General features: G+C 45.6%; 1 protein-coding gene across 2 annotated transcripts in view; it reads left to right on the forward strand.

The window, feature by feature from the left end:
• The window catches only part of jag1b (jagged canonical Notch ligand 1b), a 25689-nt gene continuing 11424 nt past the window's right edge, over positions 1-14265 (forward strand). Inside the window, exons 1-6 of one of the 2 annotated variants that reach the window (XM_040034350.1) lie at positions 1-362; positions 654-959; positions 7468-7519; positions 10157-10414; positions 10882-10942; positions 14051-14181. In XM_040034350.1, the coding sequence (XP_039890284.1) occupies positions 306-362; positions 654-959; positions 7468-7519; positions 10157-10414; positions 10882-10942; positions 14051-14181 (865 nt within the window). In that variant the 5' untranslated portion in view covers positions 1-305. Of the gene's footprint in view, positions 363-653; positions 960-6591; positions 7312-7467; positions 7520-10156; positions 10415-10881; positions 10943-14050; positions 14182-14265 lie in introns of those variants that run through there. The other variant, XM_040034351.1, reaches the window with a different exon arrangement.

Below are 14265 nucleotides of genomic sequence, written 5' to 3' on the forward strand. Positions count from 1 at the left end.
TTGCTGAACTTGTGTAGCTTTCTCCAACTCTGAGCAGCAGTCAGTCAGCAGTGAGCTCGGCCGCCGCATGGCTACTGTGTAAACTTTGCTCAACAACAACAAGTGGAGAGTGTAAGATAAACGAAGAGGCGCACAGGCTCGGAGAACCTGAGGGACGTACTAGGAAGGTCTATGAATCAGGAACCTGCGCTCCACTGAACAAATCGTTGCTCCCCACTCGTGCATGTTTAAACCAGAGGAGAGCTCTGGTGCCGTGTGTCGGCCAGACGATTAGTACAAACGAGTGGCAACAGCAGTCCGGAGGCATGATTTTGAGACGGGGCTCGGTGGTTGCTGCCTTTTTACTCTGCTTTCTCGCGAAGGTACGTGGATTGGTTCCTTTTTTCCGCTGAAAACGAGCGGGAAAGGTCACTCAGTTCGGGCCGTTTGGATGTCCTCTGCTTTCTGCATGCGTGTCGCCTTTGAAAGTTCACAGCTATGCTAACATTACATGTAGGCATGCCTCTGCAAGAAAAATCTCAACAGTTAGCATGCTGCGTGCGTAAAAACTAGCGTACATGTGACGCAAAAGTGTTAAAAGTGCAGCTTTTGTTTTTTTTGTTTAGTCCCCTCCACACACAGTCCCATTGCACTCACTTTTCTGTCTTCAACAGGTGTCAGAGGGATCCGGACAATTCGAGTTACAAATCTTATCGATGCGCAATGCGAACGGAGAGCTGCTGAGCGGCGTGTGTTGCGACGGCGCACGGAGCGGCGCGGATAGAAAGTGCACACGGGACGAGTGCAATACGTTTTTTAAAGTTTGCCTAAAGGAATACCAGTCCAGAGTTTCCGCTGCAGGGCCCTGCAGCTTCGGAATGGGATCTACGCCTGTCCTGGGAGGGAATACCTTTTCTTTCAAGAGCTCTGTCAGGAATGACAAATCCAGGATAGTTTTGCCCTTCAGTTTTGCCTGGCCGGTGAGTGGAGACTCTAAGAAAGCGAGAGAAAAAAAATCTCCAAAGAGAGAAAATGTGTGTTTGCAGGGCAATTCTGCGCAATTACTGCCTGTCAATCATTCTTAACCCCCCTCCCCTCAAAAAATAGGAGAAAAAAGGATAGAAAGCACAACAAACAAAGAGTGAGTTTCTCATTTGGCACTTGGTTCTCAGTGAATTGTCCCTTTGAGAAAGCGCCCCCTCCCTCCTCATTATGTGCGCTAATTGACCAGGTGCAGGCATTTTTGCACCATCAGGCCTAGACCTGTCTGCTTATGTGTAAGGTTGTTAAAACCGCGTTACATATAATCATAAAACCCGAGTTAGAATTTGGCTTAAGGGAGTGCAAGTGGGCAGATTATGACTTGCAGTTAATCTGAACTCCTGGGTTATCTAATCTAGTAGGAAAAAAAAAAAAGATGAAACATTTCAAGAAATCCACTCTTTTGTTGTTGTTGTCATTAATGTGTTGAATGGGTTTCCTCCTTTCCTACCAGTCCTTATGAATGTGTGCCCCCTTGTCTGGCGCGATTGAGTAGATTAAAATAATTTTTAACTCTCAGATTCCCATTGTCTGCCTTCCTGGCAAAGCTGGTCATGTAGCACAGTACAGCAACTCCAGGGTGAAAACCCACTTTCTGGTTTCCTTGAGTGTCAGCTCTTCTTCATTGAATAAATAAATGGGCCTGACAGGCCTGTGGGAGTGTTGTAGCTCTGTGAGAGGGAGATGATTTGCCATGCTGGAGCACATTTCTATGTAGTGAGAGAGAAGAAGGGGGAGAGAAAAAAAAAAAAGGACTGTGCACAGACTGACTGGCCCCACAGCTTGGCCCGCAAACTCCTCTGCTGTGCCTGATGGGTGAAAGGCACAGTCTGTTGGTATGTGTTGTTCAATTACATCAAGGCTATTTTTACCTCAAACTTGATGGAGGTTCTTGTTGTAATTTCAGGCACTGCACGCACTTGAAAGGCCTCGAGGAGGAGAGTGGGGGAAGAAGTGGACTTTTCAGTTTTCCCCTTTCATGTGGTTCATTGTTGTGTGCCTTACCTGTGAGGTCGAACAGATCATTTAAATTTGTGTTTTCCCTGCAATCTGCCAGTAAAATCATGTTCTCAGCAGGATGGCGTGCAGTTTGATCTAGCCTGTACTTTTATTTGTTCTCCTCTTAGTCTCTGGCACCTCACAACTTTCTTTAAAAGACAAAGGTTTGTGTTTATGTTCACACTATGGCAACACTAAGTTAGTATTAATCCTTGCAGCCCGACTAGTTTCATCTTACTGGATAAAACCATTTCTGCTTGGAAACGGCACATTGTTGACATTGAAATGCAACCCGGCGCTCTGCTCGCTTTCCTCACATTTCTCTTCTCGCACGCTGATAATGTGAATGCTTTCTTTCCAAACATGGCCTGCATGTTCTGGGCCTAATGAAGGATGTCCATGTCGTGTTTTAAAATCTCCAGATACATAGAAATATGCTGTTTTTCTAAAAAAGAAAAAAGTTCTGCACAATCCATCAGGTCACTTGTTTTGAACCCATATCTGTAGAAATCGGGAGTTTGGAGCTGCTCGCTAGCTTCTCCCATCCTTCACTTTAAGTGCTTTACTTCACTGCACATTAACAATTGTCAGGTTAGGTATGATATCACTCTTTGTCCTTTTCATCAGTTGATTGGCTGTTGTGGACAGATGGCAGTGTGGTGCAGTTGGGTTCTTGGGTACTCTGAGTTCATGAAACTCCCCCCAGCCCCCCACTCTTTCTCTCCCTTCATCCTCTCTACTGAGCTGCATGAAGTTGGCCTCTTGTCCAGGCTAAGGGCTTTGTTTAAGTCACGCTCGGTTGGACCCCAGGCATTTCATCGCTTTAACCTTGCCACCCACGGTAACTGCGGCACTTAATGAGGCTACACACATGCGCTTAGATCAGGTAGGGGCAAGAGCCAGGCATCCAGCTGAATGACATCAGCCGCACATCTCTTTCAGAAGTGTTTCAGAGCCCCGTGCAGGTCCTGGTTAATGTCCGCCTCATGCTTGTGCCCCACAGAGAAGTGAGGGCCCTGCTACAGTGGCAAGCCGGGACAATAGTGAGCCCTCGGTGACTACAGTGAGGATTACAGAGCATAATAGATGCACTGCAGCTGTAATGCCAGCGCAGGGCAAGCAACAGGAAGCTGCAGTAGTAGACTCAGCAGTGATATAAAGGTTGGCTCTCAGGCCTTCAATAATTTGCCCGTGTAACACCTGTAAAAGGAAAAGGCCAGAACTTTGCTCTGGAGTCCCCTCCTCCCCGCCATCGTCTGTATCTTTGAGCGATTCCTTTCCCTCGCTCCAGTGATGCCTGGATTTCAAAGTATCTTTCCATTTTGAAAAAAACCAACCAAACAAAACAAAAAGAAAACCTCTGGCGTCTCTGAGGCCTGAGACCCGGTGGTATCCCTGTTTTTGGGTTTTGGAGTGAGTCAAAGCAGTCTGAGAACCGGGATCAGGTGCGTCAAAGAACAATGCTGAGCTCAGTCGGACTGTGAGCGTGGGAGCGGTGGGAGTAATGACATGTTTGTAGTTGGCTCTGATGTGGCAGTTAAGTGCAAATTACTCAAGTGAAAGAGAGAAAAGAATGTTGTTGGGTTTTTTTTTTTTATTTTTTTTATAATAGTGTAATTGCTGTGTTTTGTCACCGCGGCGTTACATAATGCCCTCTGATGCTTCACTTCTTATCAGTTGCTCGCAGCTTCTTGGAAGGGAGACATGAATCGAAAATATGTATTTAACTGGAAAAGATAACCTGCACCTTTTAATTTTGTTTGTTTCCCTTAATGGCCTGTGAACCTTGACAAAGACCCGATGACTGCCTGCTTCTTTAAACACTTCGATATGGTTTTCATTCCTGGACTCGGGTTCATGTTTTGATTAAGTTTGCCTTGTGAGTAATCTGTTTGCGGTGCCTCGTGTTTTAGTTGGCAAAAGGTGAGATTCTTTTGGTCGGGGTGAGGTTCTGTTTGTACCAGGGGCCGACGTACCTTTTAACAGGATACATAAACTGAGTCTCCGTGTAACTCCTGTGATGAAAAAGTCCTGGGGAAACAATGCATTCCTTCCTTCCAACCCCAATCAGTGAAAGCCGGTGGGCTTTAAAGAAGATCACAAGAGTGGGCTTTTCAGGACTGAACCAAGGTTTTGGTGGCAAACAGGGTGTGTTATTTAGCAGCCCCAATCATTGGTTAGATTGCAGGCTGATACCATGAAAGTGATTGACTCAGGAGAGCTGATACAGAAAGTCAACATGCCTTTGATGAAACTGTTTACATTTCCTCTGTGCTGACTGTAGGCCTAGACTAGTCCAATCTGTTCTGCCTTGCCGTTATTTAGACCTTTGACCTGTTCCATGAGACACCCCCTCTCCCCCTGTACTTTTTTTTTTTTCCCTTATATTTCTTAGTAATGGTACATCAAATGGCTTCATTTTCAGAAAGAGGGAAGATAAGAGGGTGTGTGAGGGGAAAAATTCCCCTACTGAGAGGATTCAGTAGTGTTTTTTGGCAAGTGAATGTGATTCGAACTGGAATGATCTTTATCGCTTATGCCGCTTGTCTGTTGGACAGTGCCTGCTTGGCCCGGAAAGATAAGAAGACATATGGCCACACTTATTGCACTTGGATGTGTGTGTCTGTGTGCAAGTGTGAGAGAGGGGAGGGGGTTAGAGAGTGTGCTATGTAGTTCAAAGAGGAGAAGTGAGTCAGCTGGGAGCCTGGGAAAAGTGAACCTGGCAGTGGCAGACGGTTCGGCGCTGATAACCGCCAAGGAGTTATGGAGTGTTGGCGAATGAGGAGCCAGCCAGTATCTCACTTTCTGGGAGCAGTTATTTAGCATGAAACTAAACATCCCATTAATGGGGAAGCTACTTGTTGGATCAGGCCGCACTGACGTTTCACTTGACGTTGGGAACCCCGTGGTATAGAAACATTAGGAGTGTGCCAGAAAGGGCAGAACAGAAAACATCGATATCGAATTTTTGTTTGTTTTTTTTCCCCCCAGTTTTTAACTGCGAGCCCTTTTAATCATGTTAATGAAGGAGCACTACACGATCACGTGACTGCACGATTGCATAGCTTCAAAAGCGTCCGTGTTCAGGCAAGTCTAATGATAGAAGATATGGGTGTGTAAGTGTGTGTGTCATGTTAAAGAATTTTTTCTGTGTATATATTTTTTGTTTACTTATTTTAGGAGTACTCCATTAGATTTGACGCCTGTTGACGCCCAGTTCACTACAATGAGGGATTTCTTTCCCATCAGTCTCGGACACGTTGTGAAATGTTGCTGTGCAGCAGGTGAATCCGGGCTTGTTGATGTTTTCACTTGGCAGGGATCCATTGCTGTTCCCTATTTAACTGCCAGTAGAATGATAACGTGTTGGCAAGTGCAAACAACAAAACAAAAACAGGGTTTTAACACAAAATCCTCTTCTTTTTTTTCTCCACACTTTAAATGACAAACACGTCAAGTTAATGTCACCATGATTCGGAAATTCCAAAGATGTTTCTCGTCTTTATTTATCTTTCAGTTGAGTTCCCATTTTTTAAGATGACTTCTCCACGTGTGCTGTGCTGTCACATGGGTGATATCCTGATATTTCAAAAGTCTGTAAACATTTGCTAGATGTATCCAAGCGCTGTTCTTTACGCTGGAGTATTGGTTCTCTAATGAGAAGTCTACTCTTTTGCAACTGTGTCAAGTGCTGGTCACAGGAGGTGAATGACAACATTTACACAATACTACTTAATGCTTGAAGAGAAGCCAGAAGACTCTTGTTCCTACTGTTAAAGCAACTCTCTGTAGGTTGGGCTGTGGCTTTAGGTGATTAGGTATCACATAACTACTGACTCACTTGTTGGAGCTCTGCAGCAAGCGATTGCAGCCAATTGTGAGTCAGAATATACTGTAAAGGCTGTTGCTGATGAGCGCTGCATCTCAAATAATGGCTGCCCTGATTGCAGCGAAATACTGGCACGGGATGAGACGAATGTCTCCTGGAAAGATGGAAAGGCGAATGCCTGAGAAAACAAGGTGAAGCCGTGAAAAAGCATCAGGAATGACTCATGCCCCCTTTTGTTCCTCTGTGGAAAGAGACCAGGGGTTTTCCTTCAAGCTGGTTTGTTTATCGTGAAGTCATTGCTGCGGCAGAAAGAGGCCATGCAAAAAAAAAAAAAAAAAAATTATATATATCTGAAATGCCTCCAAGCATCGCTGCTACGGCCGAGTACGCGTGTGAATGTAACAAGTAGGTGTTTAAGTTGGATGCCCAAGTTAATGTAAGTGGATTACACCCTCTCACAGCCGCATGCTTTTTTTCTGGGACTCTGTCGTGTGCGCTCGCAGACACTTTGTCCGATTCCCTCATAACTACAGCGCAGGGTGGATGTGTAAGCCGATATCGGTGTGAGCGCTACCGACCCTGAATCGGACAAAGCGTTTTTGGCAGTGCTGAAATGTAGACGGGCCCTCCAGAGTGTAGCTCTCATTCAGTTTCTCTGTGGTTTCCCCTTTCTTGTATTTCAGTTTTTTTCCCCATTTCACCATCTCTTATGCTTTTTTTTTTTTTTTTTTTTTTTTTGTGTCCCATTTTTCTGCTTGTCCTTTAAAAAATAAAGTGGCGTTCCTAAGCACTTCTGCCTGGCTTCATCATAGCACGCCTATTGAAGTACATAAATTAGGATGAAACTGAAAACCCCACCTACGCTGCAAAAGAAAAAAAAAATAAAAGGAATCAACTGGCCTCTCACCACCGTTTTATAAACATGTGGAAAAACTGTATTTGGGGAAAAACTGTTTCTAAAGAGGGGCAAGGTTACAACGGCTAATATGAAGACAGATCTTTGGCTCTGCTTTTTCTGTGCGCTCTTATTTTTGACTTATGGTTGCTTTTTTGGCACGTCCAGCGCCGTCCTGCCGGGTGCGTGTCCACCTAGACCAGACCACTGCTCACTGTGTCTGCCATTCTAATCACAGAGACCTCCGCACCACCTCGAGCTTATCCTCTTAATCAGATCAACGGGACTATTGTTCATAGTTCACGTTGGTTTCTGTACTAGGCTTTGTTTTAGGCTAACCCGGTGAGAGGCAGATGAAACGTCATTGGCAAGGTTGGTGAGGTCATGGGAAATGGAAAAGTTCTGGATTTTAGTCTCTTTTTTTCGTAGGCGTTACAAATGTACCATTTATGACACTTGAGGAAAAACACGTTCCAGCCCTCAGACCTCACAGATAAATGGGCCCAAGAACTGCAGCATTCCCGATAAATGGGAGAACGTGTGAACCTCCTACGAGTTAGTTTGCATGGTCAGTAAAAAAACTACAAGGGCACTACTGTGACGTAATTCACTGAACTTATCATGAAGTCTTTCAAAAGATTTGCCACTGAGTCATTTTGTTTATGATGCAGGAACTCCTCCTCTCCACTAACGCTTCCTGTATGTCTTGTCTTGTCTTCCTCAGAGGTCCTACACTTTGATAGTGGAAGCCTTGGACTTCAACAATGAAACCAGTGGTAAGTATTTCTCCTTGTCTGGTATCTCCATCTTACCTTCTGTTCATTTCTTCTTCTTTTTTTTTTTTTTTTTTTTTTCCTTTCCCCCCTGTCACAGCAGTGCCTGGGAGGAGTTTCGTTGAAGGTCAGGGAAGGAAGTTTATTCTTCCTGAACCCCCCTGCTCTCTTCCACATGGTCCACTGGGTGGTTTTGTGTGTGCGTGTGTGTTGACAGGTGGCTACAGGGAGGAGATGAGTTAAAGGAAGTAAGAGGAAGAAGATGGGATTGGGGAGGGCTGTCAAGGTAGAGGAAGGGTGACCCCCCGCCCCCTTTCCTTTTTTTTTTTCTTTTTTAAGACAGCAGAGCCTCGCTGCTCCCCCAATAGAAAAAACATTTTTATTTGGCTCATGACTGATGGCGGGTGCTGCCAGCCAGGGTCGGGGGTCACACTGTCTCACTGTCACTGAGGCGTGAAACATAGTTCATCCAGCCGACCAGCTTGAGGCTTTGACTGGTGTGTAGGAGACTGAAGCCTCAGAGCTCTGCTCTGTTTGAGGTTAAAGTGACCTCTGGCCTGTGCATGACCGCAGGCATATAGGCGGGCTGAGCTCAGAGCATGTGCGGTGGACGACTACTAGTCAATAATGTTTGGGTAAATGCCTTGAAAAATACAGATGGTCAATACCACAGACGGGTGGGGGTTAAGATGATTATAAAAAGATGTTCAGCCACAAAAGCGGCTTTCTATCACCACGCAAAATGCTAGTGAACTGGAGTGAGTAGGACAAGTGACAAGAAGTAGACACCACTATGAGAGAGGAGGTGGCGCTATGTGGGGATTTTCACATGGGCAGAGTAAGAGAGGGCCCAGCGGGGTATCTGTGAAATATTGGTACTTAAACTGCTTGAAATTATTTTTGACAACTCTGCCACTCTGAGACTTGAGCTGCTCCTCCCATAATTATGCGATCAACCTGACTAAATTCTGGTTCCTGCTGGGATTCCTGCTGGCTGGTGGTCAGCTTTGTGATTCCAGATGAGGGCAGGGCCTTATCCCGTGCTTGTTTATGTCTTTTTCGAGCTCAGCGAGGTTTCGGTCTTTTCTGCTGTATTTGCCGCTCCCCGGAGACCCATTAGGGCATTGGTGTGAAAAGCCCCCCGAATGTACACATGAGGTGCTGTTTAAGCCTCTGAGCCTCCAGCAGGCTGGCTTGAGGTTCTGTAGGCTTCGTGTGTTTGACCGACATCTAAACAGATTCCTGAACAGAATAAAACATCTGGCTCAAGTTAAAACACCTGTGTAAATGTAGAACTTGAATCGTTTAGTTTTATAGCGTGTTTTAGAAACCAGCTTTCCTTCTTTTTTTAAAATTAGATTAAAAAAGTTTTTTTTTTCTTTTCTAGCATGTCCTTTCTAAACTTTTTAAAGTTGGTCTGATTTATGTTAAGCTACGAGCCAGGCAGCAGGTAGCAAGGGCGTGCTACTCCTGACACTGCAGGCCAGCAGTCGGTAGAGAAATACCACACGGTTAATCTTTGGATTCCAGAGTACTGCGAAATATCACCGGGCACTGTGATTTCAGGACGCCGCCGTACACAGCGCAGTAAATAAATAACAGCGGGCCATCCACCCGCCCCCCGCGCTGCGTTGCATCATACTACACACAGGAGCGATTTACCTCGCGGTCAACCACCCCTGCTCGTGTGAGCGCAGTAAATGATGACTGTGACACATTTTTCATTCTCTCCCAGGTGGAAGATTTAGACATGGAGTAGCGAGCGCGAGTGAATGAGTGGTGTTAATGCGAAAGGGCTTGCATGTAGACGGTGCGGTGTCTGGAGGTTGGGGTGAGCGCGTTTGCTCTGCGAGCGTGGCCCTCGCCTCCGTCCTCTATTTGCCAGAGCTGTGACCTCTTCCACATTGACTAAAACGCAGGTCTGTTTCTGTGTGGATCTTTACAATCAAAACATAAACTTGGTTTCCTCCTGAAGTGAAGATGGAATCTTCCAAGTGTTGATTTCAATACATTTGGGAGCTGTTGGTGCCCAAAAAAAAAAAAATGCATGTGAGGAAGGCAGACTGGGGGGAAAAGTGCTGATGGCACACTGGCTGGCTTCCCAGTAGTGACTGTGGCATCCTCGCACTGTAATTTACGGCGGCTGCAGTTCTGTCCTCGCCTGAGCAGATGCAGAGGGCAGCGTCAGAGACCAGCAGTTTCCTCAAGCTGTAAACCTGAGAATCACAAACCAACCATGGAGAGTTGGAAAGGGAAGCGTGAGAAAAAAAGCAGTTAAAAGTGCTCATTACCCGCATCCTTTTTTTTTTTTTCTTTCCTGCATCCCACTACTTTTCTTCCTCTCCAACACACATAGTTGCTTTAATTACATATAATCTGCTATGTAAGGGATCTTCTGCAATTTGTGTCAGAATTCTTGGTCCGGTTTTAGGCTCTCGGAGCAAAGTGCAAAAGCCAAAAGCGTAATGTAGGATGCTGCATTCCACTGATGTTGGGGTGTTTTTGTTTTCTCCTCTCAGGCCCAAACATTTGATGAAACTCAAAAGAACCAAACAGAAAAATTAGTATTTCTCTTTCCTTTACTTTGAAATTCACAAGTACGACTGCTTGTGCTTCCTCCCCCCCCTCCCCCTTTTTAAGGTGTAGATGGGAGGTTGATAGAAAAAGCCTCTCATTCTGGCATGATCAACCCCAGCCCGCAATGGCAGAAGCTGACGCACAACGGCCCCGTAGCCCAGTTTGAATACCAGATCCGGGTCAGCTGCGACGAGCACTACTACGGTTTCGGCTGCAACAAGTTTTGTCGGCCCAGAGACGAGTTCTTCGGGCATTATACGTGTGACAACAATGGAAACAAAACCTGCCTGGAAGGCTGGTCTGGACCTGACTGCAACACAGGTGAGGCCTTGGGTGAGATGGCAGCATGAAGTAATGGAAGAAGTCACTTTGAAACAGATGCTTCTGGAGAAAACTGCGTAAGACTGCAGGATTAGTCTTTATGTGTATGAAGGAAATGCTTTCTGTTGAATTGAATGACATCTCCGTTCTGCCCCCCTCTTTTTTTTCCTTTCTTTTTTTTCTTCTTTCCTGCTAGGAGTGTGAAAAAAATCATATTTCCTCCTAAAAACAAGCCTGGGCAGTAGTCAGTTTAATAAATGTCTTACCATGCCATGAGACTGCGGTTCTTAGACTGTCAGTCGTAGTTTTGGCAAGGCATGCATGGTTGTCTGTAAACAGCTCTGATTGTTCTACAGACAGAAATGTCAAATAGCACTAATCATATTATTTGCTGTTATAACTGCCACAGGCCAAGTGTGAATCTAGTCACCGTGCAGTTAAATGATTAATTCTTCCTCTTCTTCTAGCTATATGTCGACAGGGCTGCAGCACTGAGCACGGATCATGTAAGGAACCAGGTGGATGCAAGTAAGTGCTGCTTCGTGAGACTTTTCTGCACTTTTCCAAATGAAATGCCGACCATTGATTACCCAGTTTCCCCTTCTTGTACATTTACACTACTTCCTGATCCATAGGATGTCAGCTAAGGGAACTTCCCTCGACCATATTCCTCCATATTCCAAATGCCAACGCTTGCTCAAATATAACCGTTTGAGCTTGTGCAGTAATAAACTGTCAATAAACATACGTTTCCTCGTCCTTGGCCCTGCAGGGGAGGGATGTGTCTTTCGAACAAAATCCCCATACTCTGTGATTTTTGAGCGATTTCCTGGTAAAATGAGAGAGTTTTTTTACGCAGTGTTTCGCACCATGCGCATTCTTCTCCTGAGTAACGAACCACAAAAACAAAAACTTTGCAGGTGCAACCAGCTCAGACACAGAAAAAAAAGAAGAAGTTCGCCTGCGGTGGGAAAGAGCCGCGTGCTTGCGGTGAAACACTACCGGTGGCTGACGCTAGATGTGTCTCTAGGCGCTTTTTGAAGCGAAGGGGAAAAGAGTAGAAAAATCTAGCCACAAAGTCGCAGTGACGTAAGCTGAAGGGTGATGATGTTTGCACATCAGGGGCCCGTGCTCAAATGATTTATTTTCACAGATTAAAAACAAAACAAAAATACACACATGAGTGAAAACAAACTACCCAGAGTTGAATTATTTGCACCCTCTGGTAAAAAAGTGATTTGATTACTTTGCAAAATGTATGATGGTGTTCTCAAAATAAGTTCTACCAATGTTTTCCAATTTATGTATATCAGTATGCTGATTATTTACCAGTTGTCATCTAATATCAGTTGGGACAACAGCTAATCTAAGCCTCTTTTCTTTTAACAGTCCAAATGTTGTTTTTCCCACAAAATATCCCAGTCTGCGCTCCTTTTGGACTGAGCCAGCCTTTTATCTTCTTTGGCTGGAATACCCTGCGCAGAGAGCCATTTGATTCAAGTGCCTTTACTTGCTGTGGGGTGTGTTGCCAGAAGCCTGTGGTGGTGATCATTTAGATGTGTAGGGATTGTGTCCAAGCACCAGTTTTGACATGGCACAGATCTTTCTCTGTACATGTTTTTGGCTTCCCAGCCAACAGACTATCACTACCAGGGCTTTAACAGAGATGTAGGCTGAGCTGCTTGTAAATCTCTCGTGGAGCTCTTGTGGATGGGGGCTGCCAGTCTGCGCAGTAGGGCTCGACTGCCACAGCCCTGCTGGAAATGTAGCTCTCCAAACGAGGGGAAGTGTTAAGCAGCGAAATCGTGTGTAACATTCGGATGAGTCTTAAAGTGTATTGTTTATGTAGCTAATGGCTTCCTAATGCTGTTTACACGCACAGCCAGAGGAAAAGCCCAGCACAGAAGGGTATCGGCGTTAGGGCATTGTGTGCGCGCAGTAAGAGTCGACTCTCATCCTCATCCCGGAGAAGGGCCCCACGGCGTCCGGCTCTTCCCACAGTTCAGGCAATGGTTGCTTTCTTACTTGTCTGATTTGGCCATAAATCAAGCACAGGGATGATCAGGTTTGTTCATTCTGTGCTGCAGCTTTGTTGTTTTTCCCAAGCTTTTGACATCATCGAGTTTCATGTAATTGCTTGTGTGACTACTGGCAGAACAAGAGCCTGAATGTCTTTTAGTCCCTGTACAGGTGTGGCTATATTTAAAGCTCAGGGTTTAACTCTGTTTATATGCACTCCGCCAACAAACTCTCCAAGCAAGATCTACTGCTGCTGTAGTCAGTGAGCAGTTTCCCAGCGTTGGGCTGTTGCGGCGTCTCAAACAACTGCAGTACATAGCAACATTAGCTGCAGGCTTGGCAGCCCCGTTGTCGCAGCAAAGCCGTAGCTTAATGACTTTAGAGTCTTTAGTGATACCCTGAGCGTCCGCTGTTGCTAATGGAGTAACAACAGTGCACCTGTGGCCTGCACAACAGTTTGAGAAGGCACATGTGCACCGCTGCAACCTATCAGATTCTCATGGGTATGAAATCTTTGTGCATCAGCAGAACTGCACAGTCTAATGTCACATTCCCCAGTAATTTGGCTGTGTAATAACTGTAAATGATTTGGGATCCTGCTGCGGGGATTCCAGCTCCACTTCTCATGGAGGGGGATTAGCACACTTTTAAGAATAGCCTCTTTAATCACAGACTGAGGTTTACTTAACTGCCGCGTTTATTTTTACAGTCCGTCCGTTTCTTGAGGCTAATCAGCGTGCCGCTCCCCCCCCCAGTCGCCCGCAGGGGGTGGGGGGACGCTACGTTTCCTGTCGCTGGGCTCAGCAGCAGGGACTGCATCGCCGCTTTGCCAGCTTTTTAAAGAGCCGATTTATCAACCGGGGCTGGATTGCCGTCTTAATTATGGAGCCGAGCGAGAAAGGGAGCAGCATTATCGGTGTAATTATGAACCTGGATATTTCAGTGGTCAGCAGGCTGTGTCCTCACCCTCGGGGCGCAAGTCTGACTTCTGACTCATGGGAACCAGGACGAGCAGCAGTGTAACAGCCAAGAAGGCTGAACCCTCCTCGTCTGCCGCTGCCAAGCCACAGGCGTAGTGATGTTAAAGGGAGCGTCTAGTCGCATGCTAATGTTAGCTGTGCTAAAGGTCCCATTGGAACTGTAATTTAGTGTGTTGGGTTTTTGTTTTCCTTGTTTAGTAAAAAGCTAAATGCTCCTCTTTCGTTGGCGGCGGCGGCTCCAAGTATTGTTTAAAGGCCGTTACATAAACACCCTGCTACTTAAAATTCATTTGCGGTCTTTTAAGATGCAGCCCAGTTGTGGGAGCTGGTTTGTTTCACGCTAGTGTGTACTTTATTAAGTTAAGATTATGGCTCAGTAGCTGCTGAACGAATCTGGAATACATGGAAGATTAAAATATTAACATTTTCAGGCAGTGCGTGGATTATCTGACCTCTTCTGTGAAGGTTGTGAACTTTTCTGAAGGCTGTGCGTCTGTCACTGTCTGTCTCTACTTGTTTTTGTTTTTTTTAATTTTCTGCATCCATGATTCCAGGTCTCTCTTGAAAATGAGATTTTTTTTTTTTACCTGGATAAATAAAAGACTAATAAAAAAATCTATATCTCTGTGTTTTCCAGGTGTCTGTATGGCTGGCAGGGTCAGTACTGCGACAAGTGCATCCCCCACCCCGGCTGTGTGCACGGCACCTGTAAAGAGCCGTGGCAGTGCCTTTGTGACATCAACTGGGGCGGTCACCTTTGTGATAAAGGTTAATTTCCTTCTCTTATTTCAGCTCACTGTAGGAGCAGCCACTGTTGTGCCCAAACAAACTGTGATCCTTCCCCCCTCTCTT

This window comes from Simochromis diagramma, unplaced genomic scaffold, assembly GCF_900408965.1.
Source record: "Simochromis diagramma unplaced genomic scaffold, fSimDia1.1 OVJJ01000481.1, whole genome shotgun sequence".
Lineage (NCBI taxonomy): Eukaryota > Metazoa > Chordata > Actinopteri > Cichliformes > Cichlidae > Simochromis > Simochromis diagramma.